General features: G+C 37.7%; 1 protein-coding gene across 1 annotated transcript in view; it reads right to left on the bottom strand.

Annotated features, from left to right (window-relative positions):
* ACTR2 (actin related protein 2) overlaps window positions 1-21335 on the bottom strand; it is a 37070-nt gene that overhangs the window by 10052 nt on the left and 5683 nt on the right. Inside the window, exons 2-5 of the mRNA XM_075203913.1 lie at window positions 13558-13668; window positions 3749-3964; window positions 2392-2464; window positions 759-895 (exon numbers count right to left, since the gene is read on the bottom strand). Of these exons, the coding sequence (XP_075060014.1) occupies window positions 759-895; window positions 2392-2464; window positions 3749-3964; window positions 13558-13668 (537 nt within the window). The remainder of the gene's footprint in view (window positions 1-758; window positions 896-2391; window positions 2465-3748; window positions 3965-13557; window positions 13669-21335) is intronic.

Raw genomic sequence — 21335 nt, 5'->3', positions numbered from 1 at the left:
GGAATTGAACTCATGACCCCAGTGCTGTGAGGCTGAAGTGCTAACCACTAAGCTACTGTGCTGACAATACATGGGTATAGACACATTTCTCTTATCCCATAAACTATGGAAACAGGAGAACTTCAACCGTACTGTATACTAGGTCCAACTCAGGACAAACTCTAAATGGATGGCACAGAAAATATCTGGGAAAATGAATCAAACGTTAGCTAGTACAGTTTAATGGCTGTAATGCATTTGCGGTATGTTACCAGTACAGTGAACATGTGACTGATTGAAGTTATATGATCCATTTATTAATGCCTGGTGTGCAATAAGCAGCTCCTTCAATGTCAGCCCTAGAGAGCAGATGTAGGTTACCTGTGGTTCTCCTGCAGTACTACAGAAACAACTACCTTCAAGCTCTGGCATTTCTTCTATTTCTCGGTATGCAGCCCAGGCAGAGGGTGCACCTACAATTATACACCTGCTCCCCTCTTAACTTTATCCTCCCCACTACTATTACAGATATACAGCAGTTTGTTTCCTCAGCATACTATCTAAAGATTTTAAAAGGTGTCAATACAGTTTGTCTGAGCATCTGTCTAATTGGGCGCAGTGATTCCGACACGCAGACCTACCTGGTTGTGAACTCTACAAGCGGTAACAACAATAGAGCAGTTCTATTTAAAAAGCAAATAAGATAAAATATATATATTATACACACACAAGGAAAGGAATTTTTTGGTTATTGAGTACCCTCCCTATTTAGATCTTACCTTAATAAGGTAGCGGGTGATATCCCTGCCAGCGATATCTAGTCTCCTGGTGAGGTGAGGCAGAGAGAAACCTTCGTAAACTGGGCAAATATGAGTAACCCCATCACCAGAGTCCACCACTACGCCAGTCAACAAACCTAAACAGAAACAGGTATATAAAAGAAAGAGTTAAAGGTCACGTTAGCCTGAGCAAGGCACACATTACTTGGTTACACATTACACAGGACTGTGACTTATGTTTCAATAAAGAACAAACATGATAAAGTTGTTCAATATAGAAACAACTACATCATCCAGGCAGTTTAGCATACAGTAACAGTGCGTGCATTATTAAAATGAAATAAAGAAACAAAAAACAAAACAAGCAAATGAGGATATTGATAAATGTTCCCTACAAATCATATACATCAATTGCCTTATTCCTGATCTGTCCAGGGCTCATTATTATACTCTGTATTTTTACATTCCTTTATAAAGAGAAATAAGGGCACAGCTGGTTCATCAGACACATTTGCAGCTGGTATATCATGGAACGAAGGTAACAATCCACTCCGTGATGTGAACAGTGTTAGAGACAGGACATTATGAAAGGCCAAGGCTCCACTATCAAGCTGCCCAATCAAGTGTGATATGTGCTGTACACTTTGTGACTAAATATACTATCAGTGGGGTAATGGAGTAAATTGCAGTTACCATGGAAACTGGATAGATTTCCTGTGCACTTATTTCTTGAAAAGGACTAGTTAACTGCGTAGGACGAGAGGTAATTACATACTGTCATGCTCCCATGTACCATAGTGACAAGTGAAAATGCCAACAATTTCTTCACATAGCTTCAACATATCTTGAAATATTGTAAATTAGGTTTATTGCCTACAACAGGTTAAGTGTCTAAAGTCTGCTCCTGCATTCTATTATATATAGTCAGTCACAGTGGAGATGCACCTTTTCATACAATTCACAAATTTGGGTGTGCAGAGTAACCCCCCTTTATTATACATATAAATTATGCACTTTAACAGTGAATGGCTTTTAAAGGACTGCTATAGCCATACATTTATATTTAAAGAATGAAGAGAAAATACAATATTCCAAGTAAATTAAAAAACAAAGCAAAAAACAAAACCAACAGTTTACAATTACCCAACACTTGTTGGGGTGGGTCAAAAGCCTAAACAAAAGTTCAGCATTTCTAAGTGTGATACCGAGGTGACTGCAAGCAGGAGAGGGCTGGCAAATTTTAGCCCGGGGGACAAGACTCGACTCAGTGGTCTATTTTAAAAGGAAAAAAAAATGCAGGTGGCCCAGTGACCTAGCCCAAGGTAGCCCCCTATGGGACCAGATACCCCGGGCCCCCAGTCCAGCCTGCAAGCCAGTTACTCTTTAAAACTTTAGACTGTTGTGTACTGGTGTTCCTTTTCCATTCCAAATTGATAAGGACAGAGAAGCCCTCTTCCTACCCCCTTTTTGAACACGCAAGGTCTTACAAACGTCGAGGGATAGATAAAATGTTGGACATTTCTAAGCAAGCATAGACACGTCTTGATTCAGAGGCATTATTTAGCTCTGCTTAGTACAGATTTGTGTCAAATAGGAGGTGTACCGCTCTCATTTCTTTTGACTGATTACCCACCTTGTGCATACAATGTAAGAACAGCCTGGATAGCAACATAAACACCTGAAAATTGGTATGTCTCAAACATAACCTGTAAACAAAAATAGATTGAAAGTAAATAAAAAAAAAAATATTAGACAGTATAACATTTAGCATATAGGAAGTCCTAATATAGTCCTAAAGGAGGAGCAGTACACTAAGAAAATTCTTAAACATACAAGTACATATTCTAACATAGGTCACACAGGACAATAAAATATAATTTAAAGAAGAGTTCAATCACAACCATATAAAAAGGCAGAAGTCCTCACTAATAACCTTAATCCAATAGGAGTGGGAGAGTTAATTAGGTATAATACATGAGCAGACCTTTAACACAAAGATGAAAATCAGTATGTTTTATTATCATCTTATTGGATTGTTTGCTCTCTTTTAGATTTTTGTCTATTTTTTCTTTTACATGCGAGATACGGGAGCTGTCACAAAGCTGCGATGGACAACAGAATTATTCTTCCGAGACCGCTCTTGCATGAGAAGCCAGACTGGCCCAGCTGCAGGTAGTGATGATCTACTTATTAGGACACTCCATGAATTTATGGCGACTAGGGTAAGTTATGGCTCAAGATTGAGGAACAGTAAGGCAGAGAAGCTGTAGGTATTGTTAAAAGTGTAAATTTTCTATCTTTCACTTTCTGATATCACCAACAGTAATTGCCGTTTATGTAAATATTCACACTGCTCATGTATTTTTGTCATTTCACTGCCTTCGTTTTAGAGAGCAGTGCATTAGAATGTACCTGGTATTGTAATAATTCTTCAGTTTTAAAATTATATAAAACAGACTAAAAAAAATAAATGAAAAAAGTTCAAGTTTAGCCATCATAGTTATGTTGCTTATGGTCCAACAGCACTTCTGAGTGTAATAGTCAGAGCAACAATTGAGTGTGACATCAAACTGGTGATCTCACCATATTTCAAACCATTGATTAAAACAAAGGTGGTACTTATATTCGGTACTTTATACTTAACATCTCAATTGGAAAGCACCAGAGACTCCCACTGTCTGAAATGATAATGCTGCAAGTCACTATGACTATCCATGAATATAATACTATACAAGGACTAACACAATCAAACACAGGTTATGTAATATGGGTTATAATACTTGCAGATGGGGCAAGAGGGAAGTCTACCATGAGAGATGTTGGCACTACAGCACATGGATTCCCTTGTCAATGACAATACTACTACAGTCTGCTGGTAAGAAATTATACTTTACGTTAAAGTCAATATTAAGTAAGAGATTTTTCAACATCTGATATAGTGGTGTACATGGATTATAACATTGCCGTCATCCAACATGAAACCAATTTACCTCAACAATTTTCTCTCTGTTCTTGGTTGGGTTCATAGGGGGCTCTGTTAGAAGGATTTTACAGTCTCTGGTGTCGATATTCAGTTTCTCAGGCCCAAATGTGTAGTCCCACAAGTGCTTCATATCGTCCCAATTCCGCACTATGCCATTCTCCATGGGATAGTTCACTTCCAGCATCGAACGCAACTCGCTGGCTTCATCACCAACCATAAGGTCCTGAAATGTACAGACAGCGCTCAGACATGTATAGTGAGTAATAGAACATTATGTAGTTACTGCACTGAGATACACCTATAATATACACAGTAAACCAGAGAAAGAGAAAAAAGCTTATGTACAATTGCATCAAAATAGAAAAACCTTAGACATGAAAAAGTACACTGATAATAATTCATGAAAGTCAGTCTTGTAACCAACCGTTTTCAGTCATCAGTGAGCAGTGTTCTCTGGATATACGAGTATTAATAAAGTGCACAGAAAAATGTCTCAACTGTAAGTTGAGCAAGACCCAGTTCTGAGACATGCAATATCACAGAGCAGAAAGAGGGGAGCCGACCTAGAGACACTCCTGCCAAAAGAGCAGGTGAATTAGCGAACTTACAGCAGCTCTATTATGGTGCTGAAAATGTATACAAAAAAGTGTTATTACATACCCACTTTAAGAGAATCAGTAGATTTAGAAACACCTTGTAACTGTCAAATATATAAACATTTCATATCCTCTCAAATACTAAGATGTTTGATATAGTATTTACTATACAGCTCATAGCAGTGCAAGTTACATTACATCTCAAGTGTACTTACCAACATTGTGTGTCGTTACAGGCAGACCGCACTTAACCACAATAATTGGCGAGTGTATACATATGCAAGCCTGCTGTACTTGGAGAAATCCATCTTCTCAAGTAGTTTCAGGTCTAGATTTTGCATGTTTTATTGAATGTTACTAAACGCTTACTAGAAAATGCAATTTGTGTTTTAGAGGTTAAGTCAAGATACTTAAGCTAGCCACACACACACTGCGCTCGACCGCCGTTCAGCCACGCAGCAGTGTTCAATGACAGACCGAGCTACAAGATAGGGTTCTACAGTTCTGTACTTAAATAAAAGTAGTCATGCCACTTCTGGGGGTGGGGGCCGTTGGTAAAATATGCTTGGTCATCTTTTCAACCGTACTAAAATGCCTAATAATGATCCTACTGATCACCATTCCTTTAGAGCCACAAACATGGTGATCGTTCTAATTACCAGATATCACCTAAGGTGCCAATGCACGTACATCTCTCAGCTAACAGTCCTCCAGTACCTCCACAGTGATCGCTTAAACGGCTTCTTACAACAGCTATGGTAGATTCCTCGAGGGGCTTATAGAATTAAACCAGAGAAATTCCTACTGTGCCCGAAAGTGGCTGCGCATTTCATAGGTGCTGCCTCGCACTAACTGGGCGGAGTTAATAGCTGTTGCTATTGATTACAATACATATTGAATTGCTACAACATTGTAGCTGTTGATAAATTTTGCATGTACAAACTTCTGCACAGCTCATGTAGTCTATCCTAGGGGTAATGCAGGATATCCATCATCATCAATTTAAATAGCACCACCGATTCCGCAGCGATGTACAGAGAACTCACATCAGTCCCTGCCCTTATCCATTCTACATTCCCATCTTTTATGTGAAATATATTTTGTCAAAAATCCAGTTGGTGTGTGAACTGCCCAAGAACTATGTTTTGTAGACATTGATGTACCATAAATAGTTACCTATTGATGTGGACAATGCAGGTAGTTTAAATTTAAACTTGCATTAGACTAAAATGTTCACTCACTGACCACATAGCAGTCATAGTATTGAGCTATCCTTACATCTCCAAACTAATTTTCATGAAATGGATACACCACAAATAAACTATGTTTTGTGAGTGACACTATATTAATGAAGTTTTAAAAAAAATAAAAAATAAAAAAAATCAGGGGAGATGCTTAAATTTAAACCTTAAGTGGCTGAACAGTCACTGCTGGTTATGCCTGAATGATTACACCGAGAAGAGGATTGGTTACCAGTGTAAGAGTCCTGCACAACAGGTTAGTGGGGAAGAGCTACAACATCCCAACACCATGCACATTCATAAACATGTATTATAGATTAAAACGTAATATTAAGGAACACTTCAAGAAATTAAGTCATGCACATAGTATGCTCTATTTGGAGAATTCACAAAAGCACACTCCCCAAAATGGCCTATTTATTACACACTAGAAGACATAAGCAGCTGTGTGGATGTGTTGGCGTGTACTCCTACAGGAAACACCAACAGGCAGCCCGCCGGATTACAGTAATTTCCTTGTATGATTCGCTTTCTAGTAATTCCAATCTCACAGAATGAGCACAGGGCATCACACAGTCCATGAGGCAGGTTAGTGATTGTTACACCCACTGGCGTTTTACATGTGTTTTCAGTACTAACAAAAATGCATGTAAACTGGTCTGACAATAGAATCCACTATCTCTAGTGTCACCATATCTGCATATTTACTATGGTTGCAGGAGCGTTTTTTTGTTTTCAAGTTTTCAGAACATAGCTTGTTCTATTTCCAGGGGAAATTTACAGTAAGCTCCAAAAACCTAGTAACACATTTGAGTGGGCATGAGATCATAACCTACTGTTTGGGCTGTAGAACACGTAAATCCCTCCTTTCACCACCAACTGATAGAACCACATGGTTACTATGTTTGGGCCCCCACAGGTTAGCCAGTATCTGAGTAACAGGGTTGAAAGGCTATAATGAAGGTATGATTCATCATCAACATTTATCTATAAAGTGCGAGCAAAATCTATAGCACTTTACAATTGGGAACAGTCAAAACAATACTGGGTAATACATACATATGTAGAAGTAAGAAGGCCCTGCTCGCAAGCTTACAATCTATGGTATTAATCCAGATAGATTTCAGTTCTGTACATTAATACTTCAGTAGGATTAAAGTGTACATTTTGAAGAGGTAAGAATTATTTCATGCATTCGATGGAGTCTTATATGTAACATCCTGGAATTCACAGTGTTCTACATTCTAAGGCCTTGTGCCCACTTGTGTTGTATTCATGCATTTTACAAGTATTTTTAACTCTAGTACAGCGCATGTAAACACTTCTGAGAATGAAAACCATTGTTTTCAAGGACACCATATCCAGATGTGTTTTACTAGCACTAGTGTGCATAACGTTTTTCTGAACGCATCTTGATCTATTCTGTTGACAAAAAGTTATATGCATTGGGGAAGCCAACAGTGACCTAACAATGAACACAAATAGCTAGTAAATGCGAGAGTATTTTGAAAAATAATTGTGTGTGACATGGGCTTTCACTCCTGTTTTTACTAGTGCTAAAACCCAACATCAGTGGGTAGGGACCCACTGCAGAAGATAGCCCTGATCGCTGCAGGGAGGCCAGATAACCAGGCTCAAGTTGTGGCTGGAGAGGTACAGGTCAAACTATGGTGCAACTACAATATGACAATTTGATTACTGGTGGGTAATTCCTTTCAAATGACCAACCCAACACTAGAAGCTCTTCCTCTAGTGTATAGCTGCATAGAAGCATGTTCCAGAGCTTAAATATTTACAGGATCTTGCTTAAGGTAATTCTGCAGCCTGCACATAATAACGGTGGGGGCTTGTAAAGGTATATTCTTTTTACAAAAGACCAAAAGGGAATGCTTTATCCCAGCTATGTAATCGATCAAACAGCAATTTTCTTCCAAATCCATCCAATTTTGAATAAAATAAAAAAAAACCAAAAAAAAAACCTCAATAGGGTTTCCAGCATGTGATATTTGTAGAAAACTGAAGTCAAAGGAATAGGTAAACTTGGAGCCCAATTGTTTGCCATTGGGGCTAGTTGAGAATTTAGAAGGGAGTGCTATGCATATTTATTTTTTAAAGTTAGTTTACTGGAGCTTACCCCATTTTATTCAATGGTCTTCATTTCAGCAGGATATGCATAATAGATATAAAAACTAATTGAAATGAATGTGCCATTAAAATGAATGTGAAAAGCTTGAAAAAGACGCCCCCCCCTCCCCCATCCTACTGGTTGTGAAGCAATCTTGGGTGTCTTAAAGAAGTGAAAGCATTTAGTGATCTCCACAGCAGATTACTGAACCAATCCATCACAGATCCCCCTGTGATGGGGAGCTGGGAAGTTTATAGGTCAATTAGTCTTTGATGGATTAGGCGATTAGAAAAATCGACCTGTAAATAACACACACAGAAAAAAATAGCGATGTTTATCACAAATCAACCTTTATAAGAATCCCCAAAAACAAACTATGGGGAAACAAATAAATGTAGCGCTCCTTCCCCTTGATCTCACCTCTGAGCTCTCTAACCCTCCTGGGATAAAAGAACAGATACATAGGGATCTATGTACCAAGGAAAATAGAGGAAAGAGCAATAAATATACACCATATTTGTAATGTATCCTCTGTCGCTCTGCGCAGCTCTATGCTGGGAGGGCATGCCCGGATGAAGAGTCATAACAGACGACGAGTAAGCTGGTAAGGAGATCAATAACATACGTGTGTCGCTCTCGCCCTTCCTCCATGCACCATATTCAATACCCAACTCTGTTTCGCATTTTGGACAGAACTGTGTTGTATGTAATAACCAAACATAACAACTGCCGTTATTCGGATCCAAAAAGAGCATTGCAGCTTTACATACATTAGTACATAATGACCATAGATTTGATCACAGCCTGCACATGAATCCGGAGAAGTGTGTCTGTTGTGTGCTGCTTTATTTTGACAGGGAGAGGTGAGGCGACACTTCTGCAGAGTATTTCTTTGTGCCAAAATGTAAACAAATGCTGGAACATCAAGCAGTTAAGACCATGATTACAGTGGTCAACTGTGGATCCTGTAAAGACAGAGGTTTTGAAATGTTCATATGGAGACAGGACTTATTGTGCTGGGCAGAGGACTTAAAATGACCACTACCTAAATTGCAATATACATTCAAAAATGGTGCAACACTCCGGACCTCAGTATAACTGAGAAAACATTTACCAGTCTGCATTCTTGAGGACAGAATTGGAGCTACATTTATAACACTGGTTTATGAAATCTGGATTACTGGAAAACAATGCCACATAGTTTGACTCATCCTTTAAGTTCTAGGTTTTTCCATACAACATACATTGTGTAAAAGAATACAACTGTTTACATTCCAGAACTAGCCAAACCCGGTGCTACAGGAATGCAGCGACATGAAATTGCTAGTCTGGAATGAAGAAAGAAATGTGCTATTTCAAGGTAAAGCCAAGTTACCTAAATTCTTACAGGACACTATCATATTTTCACGGTAATGTCCAGGGGGCAAGCCCTCATTTCAGTCCTGCTGTAAAACAATTAGAATAAGACCACCATGTTTATTTTAGGTTATAACAGGTGTCAACAGGAACAATAAGCAGCTTTCAAGAATGAAGTATAAACCCTGCGCGTTTTGATCAGTGATAGGCAACCCGATACACCAAGCGTGGACATCAACCCTTCAAAAACTATCCTTCATCTTAGTAGTAACTTAAAACTACATCAAAAGGAAGAAAACCACTTATCACAAAATCCCCTCAGAATCTACATGTGCTCCAACATTCACATAGTAACAGTTGATGGGGTTGGGAAAACAAACAAAACAAATTATGATACCAGTCCATCAAGTTCAACCTATTTGGATCTCCTGCAATCCCTCACTTATATTTGAAACAGATTGGCGGTTGCTTTATCTGGATCAATTTCAATCTTGTAAAATTCCTCCTTGCCCAATATTGCAGTCCTATTTCTCCCTAAACCTTTCTTAAACATATCAATTGAGTCTGCAATCACAACCTCCCATGACAGTGAATTCCATAACTTGACTACCCTTACTGTAAAGAACGCCTTCCTTTGATGTTGGTAAAACTTCCTCTCCTCTACACAGGACACGCGGTCACCCCTTAAGGTTATAGTCCTTGGGGTAAAAAGTTATCATGAAAGTTCTCTGTATTGACCCTTATTAATGATATCCTAGACAGTTTCCGTACACATGCCTAAACTGGCCAGTCATTTCTCATAGCTTAACGACTCCATATGCTTTATCAATTTTGTCGCCTTCTCTGTACCCTTTCTAATTCCAAAATGTATTTTTTTTTTTTTTTATATAAAGTGGTGCCCAGAACTGCACTTCATATTCAAAATGTCTTAATGATTTATATAATGTCAAAATTACACTGCCTGTCTTTGCATCTATTCCCCATTTTATGCATACCGATACTTTACTGGCCCTTGCAGATGCTGCTTGACATTGAGCACTATTGCTAAGTCTACGAGCACTCCCAAATCCTATTTCCCAGTATAGATTCTGTGGCTGGATCACGTAGAAATAATTTATTGTAGAAATGTATTTCAATTTGTGGCATAGGCGCCAATTTATATTATTGCAAATATATTGATTTTTGTTATGGTATTATATTTCTGTAAAAAAAATGTACTGATTTCTGATACAATAGGCATAAATGTTGGAGGAAATTTGACATTGTAACTTCTGAGACATATGTCACAATTTGGTTTTGTAACGTGTATAGAAGAAATCCTCATTATGAGTAATTAGTCCTCTTTCACAGCAGGATGTTACTTTTCTTTCCCAAGTGGCCTTTTGTCCTGTTTGTTAGAACCTGACAGAACAATGTAAACAGCACGTGATGTGGGAACCCACAGATTAGTGTAAATTTTGTAAAATATAAATTGCATTTAAAATCCAAATTTAAAGAACATCTCATATCCTGATGTTTACTTCTGAATTAAATATTTCAGACTTCTTAGGGCCTGGTCAGAAAAAGTGGCTGATTTAACCCATGCCAGGCTGTGTATAAAACTGTATAAAAACGAGTACTGTTTGACCATGTATCATGATACCATCTGTACTTCTGGAGATCACTAGTACCTTAAACTAGTGTATGTAACTGTCCTTTTCAGGACTTCCTGAGCTAACATCACTGCTTAAGGAACCTGCTTTGGCACCTACTTACCTGCTGTAATTCCTGTGACCACAGATTAGACCAATCTAATCAGTTATCCGACAGTTCTGAGGTTTGGACCCAGCGGCATATTTGTTTTTCCTTTATCAGAATTTTCTTTCCTCTCCACTGGTTTTAGTGGGTTAAAAGCAGTCAGTATGTGTTTATTTTAACTTATCTACTTTCTGGATAACTAATGAATGGAACCACTAAGCAGAAACTTTGACACTCATATGCACAATGGACAAGGGGCCCATATGGCCATGACAGCTGGAATTCTCTTTACAATACTGTTCAGAACACTGGGACTTTTAGTTCTACAACACCTCAAGAGTCTGAAGTTGCCAAGGCAGCAGCGCACAGATATCACCATTATAAAAACATGTTCTCCACAATTATGAAAGTGTGCACATCTCCGGAAACTGTTTTTCTCCAATCACTAGTGTGGAGTGACTGTATCCAACTCCTACTTTGCATGGTCTATTAGCCAGTACTTCACAGATCTCGACAGCCTAGTGCGACACTCCACCTGGGATAACATTGATGATGCATGCACTTACCACTAACGTGTGCAGTAATGTGTTTTATCTTCAGAAAGAACCTTTCATTTTTCAACACAAAAACATCCTGTTAATTTGGCATGCTGTAAATATGAGATTATGAAAAATCCATGTTATAACTGCCATATGCCCTATTTAGAAAAGTACTACCCAAGCCTTCGTCTTTAGAAATTCCTAGTTAAAAGGTGTTTTCTATATAACAGATTGGCTATAAGAATAATTTTTAAAAAAAATAATTTGCATAATACGTAGTATTTCTTCATGGTCAGGGCACCACATATGTTTATAGTGCAAGTATTACATAGACATGCTATATATCACTTGACAAAACATGCAGAAGCTACTAGGATCTGATGGAAACCAAAACAATTCCTGAATTATGGTTAGATGTCAGACTATGCATCAGTAAGAAAGATGCACAAACAAAGTCCAGCAATCTCATCAAGCATTAGAAGCCAAAGGTCTCAAGTACCTAACTTACCATTTTTTTCTTATTCTACTTGGAGATTTCAGTAGAAAGAAGGGAGAGAAAAGGCAGAGGTGACTAAGATAAGAGCATAGTTAACGAGCCAGGATTATCTAATAATGGATCTTAATCTCAGTCTTGTGCTAGAAGCAAAAAAAGTATACCATTGATGACGACAAAATTTACATTTACCACTCTAATACAGGTTTCCATAGTTATGGAGAAAACAAAAAAACGCTACCCACAACGTGTTTTAATCCCCAGATGTAGCTGCCAATGTTACCTCACATGGGAAAAAATAAAAACAAAACATTTCCTTCCTGACCCTGTATGTGGCGATCAGATTAATTCCCTGGATCAATTACCCCTCCTGCTTAATTTGTTCATCATAACTATCAATTTGTAGCAACTTTGTATCCAGCAACTCTGGAATTACTACCTCCCTGCATGTGAATGTCACAGGCTAACTACCCTTACCATGAACAATCAGCTTTTATAAATGGAAGTGAAAACATTTCCCTTCAGTCGCAGCAGGTGCCCCCTTGTTGCCTGTACAGTAATTCGTGAAAAATCTTGGCGGACAGATAAAGGACTTGTCCTAGAATATATTTGTAGACATTATTTAGGTCAGAAACTGAATCCTTTGTTAATCAGGAAGCCTGCCTCTGTACCTTTTCACGTTCTCCTGTGTCTTAGTGACCCAAAACTGTACGCCCATATTCAATGCTGTGATAATTTATACAATGGCAAAATTACATTTTCTTCTCATGTACCGAGCACCTCACACTGAGTGCTGGTACTCAGCTTACGGTCTACTAGCACACCCAAGTCAATTCCCATCTAAGAACTCCCCGTGTCCATCCAGTTTCCTGTATAAGAAACACATTTATTACATCAGTACCATCCACCTTTCTACGTGGAACCTTTCAGATCATTTAATTGTTCAAATTGGGTGGCCCAAGAGTTTCTATAGTGACAATGTTATTTTCTGTTTTAATATGCTTATAAATATTAGTGTTACCTGCCATATGGACACCTACATTCCTAGACCTTCTACAAGATGAATAACAACAAGGAAAAGGAAACTGACCCTCTAAACCACCCCGATAGTAAGTTTAGCCCAACTTCTGCTTCCCATTTTTCAGACAGGTACCTACCCACGTACACACTTTCCCCCTAGTCTCGGTGCATTTTACCAATAGGTTATGTGGAACAGTATCAAATGCGTTCACAAAACCCAAATCAACTGCATTACTTCATTAATATTTATTCAATTATTTCACAGACCTTGAAGGCATTGTATTAAATAAGCTTTTAGGAAGGGTTTTGCACAGTGAACTGTAACTGTATCATGCAAGGACAGGTATTAAGGATGCATACTTTACTGCTTTAGGGATTTCATTGTTGTTAGAAACAACCAGGCACCCACTGATTGGGATCTGAAAGTGTATTCTACAACAACAAAACTGCATTATCTCCAACTTTCTGTATTCAATTACATGTGACGTTAGCTTTCTGAACTGCACAGCAGATCCACATAATGTACACAAGAAAAAAAAAAGTTAAAAAAGTTAAGGAACAGCAGAAAGGGAAGACATAAATGTGTTTCTATTACATACATATATTAGAACCAAGGATGATCTTTTATAACTGCGAGCCAAGACTTTCTGTACATAATTACCAGCCACGGCTCAATATCAATCGCTGCAAGTCTGCATTATTCATTTACCTTGATTTCGATGTTCCCCACTTTGGCCGTAGAACGGATAACAGGTCGTCCGACCAGAGCCGGGAAGATATGCTCTGGGAAGTTGGAGCCGGCATATCCACATTTCACAAACTAAAATACAGACAAAAACACAAATATTTATTTTCAATACTACTCAATACTTGCACAAGGTATTGTAATGACAATCATGCAAATGGAAGCATAGGGCAACTATAAAAAAAAATAAGCATTAAAAAGTGACACCCTACCAATGAGCGAGAACGCATGTACAATACATTAACATTTTCCTGCAATTGCATTATTTGTGAATCACTCTTTAAACAGTAAAGCTTCTGGTGGGTACAGTTACCGTTCTGAAAAACACGGACACTAAACTACTCATTTTAACACCCGCAAAGCATTAAGATACACTGAAAATGCAGGTCCAAGGACAGTATGAAGAGAGATGATCATTATCATTGCAAGTATACAGGGGCTGGAGCAGAAAGCAACTATTTAACCCAGATCCAATTATTTGGAAGTATTTCAAACATAGAGATTCCTTGTAATATAATAAACCAATATATGTTTGTACACCTCCTTTGAACGTCCTTATAAGAGTCACCTATTTTTCTCACGCCCATCTCTAATGAGCACAGACTGCAGGAACTTCAGCCCCACCCGACTGATTTGTGGGCCGCACTTTTACTTAGAAATACAAATGTGCATGTAGTCATCTTCACTATAAACAACTGAAAAATATAGTTGCGCCACATCTATATTAATATACCTGAAATGTAGCAAGTGAGGCTTTGCTGAATGAAACCAAAATGGGAGCTAGAACCAATGAGAACTGGTCAGGAAATGATACTGATTACATTACATTAGCACAAGGGGCTGATGGCCTCAGTATATCCAGCCAGAGAGCACTCTGCAAATGAGTCACTTCCTGTATGGTAAGTGATCGCTACCCAACACACAGACACACTAATACAGACACTGCATCAACACCAACACGCCACTAACAATTTAAAATAAATATGGATATATCACTCCCCCATTTACTGCTCTGTGATACATTGCCTGTGGCATAACAGTTTAGTGGTTTGTATATGAAGAGCAATGTCCAGGTCCTTTATTAGTAAGGTATAAGGGAGATGTCAAACACTGGATGAAGCCACTAAGATCACGGAGAGTTAATCTGACATCTATTAACATTTACCTTTCCAAGAGGACATCAGCCTGCTGCTAGTGCGGTGCACAAGATTTAATGTGCTATGCCACCAGGGGGTCTTAGTGTGTTATACACTAATATAGATTAAACAGGCCTTAACAGGGGGTTGTTGTGATACATTTTTTTCACCAGAAGAAAACATGCAAGATGTACCAATTGGATTCTATACAAGATAAAATGTTAAAAAATTAAATCTAAATGACACTATTTGTCTTTGTCTAAAAATGTACAGAAAGTACCTGCCCTAAATCACATTTCAAAGCACATTACCTGATCCAAGAAGTGAACCAGTTTTTGTTTTTTTTATTAATAGAGTATTCTATTTTAAAAGGGAGGTAGATGATCCGTTTATATAGAGTGCAGAGAGAGAGCACAAACTGCATGTAGCAGCTTACATACCATATATAGAAATGTGTGGGTTAACTTCCTATTGAGTCATGCAAAGTAACACAAAAAAAAAAAAAAAAAAAAGCAGATTGCACATTTTCAATCTAAGATCATGCGGACTGTTCTTTATCAACTGGCAGTGTGCCTTGTATTGTTCAGTTTGCCTCTCGCAGTAGCACACAACACACACACATACGTCCTAAGTGCTGGTACAATGACATCTCTCTCCTGGATGCACACATACACCTCCACTAAATTGTGTCAATATGATGCAGCAATAGCAAAACAAAAATCGTACAATGTGGGCACAAGCATTAGTATTGTAATTATATGGACCCCCAGCCGCATCATGACATTTATTACAATGTGGTCAGGAGGTGTGGGCAGCAGGAAATGCCTGCCCTGGATAGCATGGAGTGGGTGATGGAGCTTTTCATGACAAGCATTAAATCATTCAGTACATGTGACAATAAGCCTAGCTCCCACAACATGAGCCATTAATGATAATAACGCATCAAATCTCCAGGTAAGAAGTCCTCAATTATTATCCACATCAGTACAAGTTACTGTTTACTACGTGTGGTCACATTATTAATACTGGCATGTGGACAGGGCTTCCAAGATCCAATGACAATGTAGGAAACATTTACTAAAAAATTAAACATAAAATAAAGGTTCATGTTTTACTTTTAAATGAGACTTCTGAAACATCTACTTTAAGAGAACTAGTTGGAATGGATTGCCAGTAGTGTTGCGGCTTTTGAATACTGCCAGTAGAAATAAAAAATAAAATAAAAAAAGGATATATTTTAGAAACAAAGTTATTGACTTGTCAAAAAGTGCAACCTTCCTTCACTCTGCAAAAACCCACGTGTTTTTACACCCGATGACTGTTTTCTTCGTCTCATTGTTCCATAAAGCGCAGATTTGTGACCTGCCCAGGCTTTTGTTGTTCCATGGACAATTTCTGCCACAGAAAACCAACTGTCAGTCAATGTTGCTACAGGCTTCTTGGTGACCTCCATAAACATGTGCCCTACTTGGGAAGTGTTTTTACTATACTAATTCATAGTTGTGCAAAGTGTATCCACATCTTTTTATATCCTTCCCTTTAACTGTGTTTTTAAAGAATCTTTTCAAGGATTTGCTTCGAATGTAATTAGAAATTACATTTCTAAGTCAAATTAAAATTTCTAAATCACCACCTTCTGGCATTTGTTTTACATTTTATGTTTTTCCATTATGGTATAAAATATATGTATATTGGAGTTCTTACCACTGATAACCACAACATACACCAATGTGAAATAAACTATAAAGCTTTTTCTTAATTACACAATCAACTATTGTCTTTTTGTTTGTAAGTATTCACCCCTAAAAGGGTAAGCTAAAATACACCTGAAAACAACCCTGGTGCATGCATAGACCTGTTCAAGGGTCACACATTCAACTATGTACAGCTAAAGTGTTTTATTGATTTAAAATCTGCCTGAATAAGAGCTTCATCATGAAGATCAAGTTACATTCAAAGCAAATCCTTGAAAAGATTATTTAAAAATATAGTTAAAGGGAAGGATATAAAAAGATGTGGATACACTTTGCACAACTATGAATTAGTATAGTAAAAACACTTCAAGTGATTTTATATCAGACATTATAGATAACAAAGGTTGTAATATTCTGGCAATGGGGAAAATGCAAGTATGCAAAAAGTTAATGGGTGTAGTGATCAGTAAGGGTGGAAATAAAGCACTGAGCCACTGCAATGAAGATCTCTGAAAATCATTGGTAAGCCCAGACAACTCTCACAATTATATATGGTTCCAAGCCAGGACAAAAAACAAACAAAAAAAAACAAGAAACCCACATACAACTAAAACTTGTAGTCTCCTGTTGTCTTGTATACAATAAAGCATCCATTTAGAGCTCAGATTTACTCAGATTGGACGATCAGGTTAAAAATAGAAAAAGAAATTTAGATCTCAACACTCAAACTGTGGTACGTATACTCCAAGAGGTACCTAGACAGGTTCAAAGCATAATCCAGTCTGTTAATTATAACTATCAGTTTACTAGCAAAGAATAAAACATACAAAAACTAATCATTTAGTATTTCAATGCATAAACAGTGGTTGGTATAAATTTGCTTCATTTAGGGGTATCTGGTGTAAACAAATTCTTTTACCATCACACAGGAGTATGTGGTGAAAACGTAGAAAACCCTTCTCTACAATGGAAGAAGCTATGTTTAACTGTGTCCTGTCTAGGGATATAATTTTAAAATGACCATTAGCATGGACAACTTGTGTTATTGTTATCCGCTATTTGACCACTCCTTGCACGACAAATGTATGGCAGTAACAAGTAACATTATTGCGCTCTCTTCAGCTCTGTGATCCACTTCCCAATTCACTCATATGGACAGAAAGTGTGAATTACACGGATCAATAAGCCATACATGAAATACACATTTTAGTAGTTTGAATGCGTTGTCCTCGTATTGATACAGTCATTTCCCATTATATTAAATGGTCATACACTATAAAAAGAATAAGTCTTTGTGTTGTAACACAAGTTTCTCGTCGTATCAGAGAAACACATACACCCAGGTACTAGTAAACTAATGTACAGGTTTTATATGGAAAACAATGCAGAGGAGACGCGGCTATGTGAGGTCACAAGGGAGGGTATACATACATTCCACAAGTCTTATCTGAACATGTCTCAGCTAGGTAATTAGAGACCTGCGACGGGGCTGTACTGCTACACTGACAAACACTAATACTACTTTCATGGTATCACTGTTCTTATTACAGTAACATTTTGTTTCATGGAAAACTGCAATTTCTTTTGCATTTGCAAAATACTGAGGTCACATAACACAAGCTAAAAGGTAACATGTCCCAAACATGATCATCTTACTACCAACTACTGTGCCTAGAACAGCAGGTTTCATCTACGCTTCTCTGTGGGTCCGTTGATGGTTTTTATACGATACATTTAATTTTTCTATGCCAGTTTCCTAAACATCTGCAGAGAACACCTTTAGTTCGCTTTAATAGAACACCTCAGTCAGTTTGTACAGAAAGTTATGATATCATCTTTCACAGGTCAAAGTACTGAAATATAAGCTCTCAGGTAAAAGTAAACAGAACAGAAAGGTGTGGGCTGACTAACAAGCATATGAGATGTATTTGTGCTGGTTATCAATTTTTACAAGAGTTTAAATGCTTGCTGGTGTAAAATCAAAGCTGCAAAATTAAACACTAATCTGAAGAAAAACAAACACCAGCGCAAAAAGTATTTTATTATTCAGAAAGGAAGGGAAAGGATGTATGGTTTTATTTTTTGTAAACAACCCATATAGCTGTTAGTTCATAACTTGAGACTTAAAAAAAAAAATCATAGTTGTGTGTAGTTCTTAATCTTAAAACAGTAAACCAGCTAGCAGAACGGCAGGGGCACTAAACTATACATAGAAGCTTTACAGAGAAGCCCTCCTTTGTGGGAACTATTTGCCAAGCATACATTGATTGTGGAGTGCCGAACTATAAAACGTTTTGTTGACGATGCTGCACCATTCGGTGCAAAGAAAGTACACGGCTAAAGTGTAATAAACTTAGTCTAAAGTCTGATGCAGTGATGTCTAGAGGAAAGACTGAAGCTGGGTACACACTACAGATGCGATTTCTGCAACGATTTTACAAACGACAAAGTCCAGATCAGCATACAGATTTATGTACACACCTAAACAATTTACCTTTAGATCTGTGCTCTTCATCTCTCAAACATCTGCTGAAAAGATTGCATCAAAGCACACTACAGATATCCACCTACACTGCTGGTCGTGAGTACATACACACATCCACATTTGCCTGCTCATCGTGCCATTGCCGATTGTGATCTTTAGGAAGTTAAACAAATAAAAATCAAATGACAATGTGTTGGGTACGATAAAATATGATCGTGGGAGAGTACACAATAATGCAATATCTGACCAAACGCTGTTTATCGTGTGATCTGCACGATGACATGCATGAAATTACTGTAGTAAGTACCCAGCTTAACTTTAAGCCATATTGTTGCACTTTTAATGCTAGAATGAATGTATATTTTAGTAAAATAGAACCCGAGCAGACAGAAAAGCCCCAAACCCCACTCTACCTCCTAATTTAAAACATAAGTGACTTAAACCATCCACAGGCAGACATACCCACCCTCTGACACACCACAACTCAAATTTAGCTTTTTTTTGTCCCGTCTCCTCTTCAAGGAAGAGGTATTTTTACTAAACATCTCATCACTGACTGCAAAAAGATACAACAGTAATGTGACTGAAAAAGACGTTTTGATTGAGAATTGAGAAGTCTGAACATAAAGAGGAAGAAGGGGTTTGAAAGAAGAGGAAATTACCAAGCTATATGACAGTGAAGCAAAATGGCTCACAATGGGGGAGGTGCAGCAGTTGTGGTCCCCAGGAAGACCAAGTACTGGTCTATTCTGCTGCTCTGCATAAGGCTGGGTACACACTACAGACTATTCAGGTTATAAAAGATTTACCCCCAGACCTGTGCTCTTCATCTGTCATAACCATCAGCTTAAAAGAACATGACCTCTAAACTCTATGGAGATCCTGATATATATATATATATATATATATATATATATATATATATATATATATTTTAATAAAAAGGAACCTAAAACTGGTGTGCCTCCAGATATAGATTCACTACTTTTCCACCACATTTTTGTATAAATTCTAAACAGCTATGTACAAATATTTATGTCTTGGCGACTCTTCGATATTCCAGTGACCAGAGTCAACTGACCTAATCATGGGGATAAAAAGGAGAAGGATAGGGAAGAATTGTGTAATTGGAGGCACTCAGCGATCATAGTTACTAAAATAGCTATGTCTTTATTAATATACATTAAAATAATCCCTCCTAGTTCAGATAGCAAAATATTAAAATAATTGTGACTATAAATGTGAGTTAAAATAGCAAATTTTGCTATTTTAACTCACATTTATAGTCACAATTATTTTAATATTTCGCTATCTGAACTAGGAGGGATTATTTTAATGTATATTAATAAAGACATAGCTATTTTAGTAACTATGATCGCTGAGTGCCTCCAATTACACAATTCTTCCCTATCCTTCTCCTTTTTGTCTCTACATTAATGATGGTGTAGGAGTGCACCCACCAGTAAAGATACAATTTTCAATCTTAGAAGTTATAGATATTATTAAACTGGTAGCGATACCTAGTGCAGCGGTATTTTCTTCTCTAATCATGGGGATGACTGATCCCTAATGCAATGTGGATACTGAAGGGAATGGACATTGTTTGGAAGATCAGAAACAGCAATAATGGAAGCTTGCTGCCGTCTTAATCAGCCACCTTTTTCTAAACAACTGTGTACAGTGTAAAATAACTGTATATGTGGCTTTAAAGGAAAATACAAAATAAACCACAACGCAAAAATAGTCTTCCTGGATATGTAAATGAAAAATAAACCCTCAAATAGATGTTTTCCCTTCTAAATTGCATATCATACTTACCTCTAGAGGAAGTTAACTAGTTTTCAATTTGCGTCACTGTGCAAGACTGCCTGGTTTTTGTGTTTGAGATGAATGAATAGGTGCGCTAAGTAACTGGCTACAATATCTGGAGGAGAATAACCTGTTCACCAAGGGGCACGTTTACAAAATGACAAAGGCACAAAGATTTATTGGTCTTCTTCCTTGCATTCCTGCTTTCCGGTGTCCTCAGGTGGATCTGTACAAAAGGTCCCATATCTAAACTCAGACACTAACCATGTGAAAGGCTTTAGTGGTTAAAGGCTATTAGTGGACAGAGTATTTTTGCACATATGGACACAAGTCAATTACTACTGTGTGATAGTACAGCAAAGTTAAGTCCGTGGCTAGCTTCACATTTGCCACTTACAAACATCCAGAAAGAGTTTAGGAAGATTAATCAGGAATGTTTTTACACTTAGTTCTCAAGGTTTTCTAAGCTTTTAGAATGCTGTGTTTAATAAATTGTACACTGTGTGCAGCAGGAGAAAGCTTCAAAACTCCTTTTAATGTCCTTTGTAGAAAGCCATAAGGGGTATATTTGCTAAACTGTGGGTTTGAAAAAGTGGAAATGTTGCCTATAACAACCTG

Source organism: Mixophyes fleayi, chromosome 3 (genome assembly GCF_038048845.1).
Source record: "Mixophyes fleayi isolate aMixFle1 chromosome 3, aMixFle1.hap1, whole genome shotgun sequence".
Lineage (NCBI taxonomy): Eukaryota > Metazoa > Chordata > Amphibia > Anura > Limnodynastidae > Mixophyes > Mixophyes fleayi.
The sequence above is the reverse complement of the archived record's forward strand: the minus strand, read 5'-3'. Positions and strand labels throughout refer to the sequence as shown.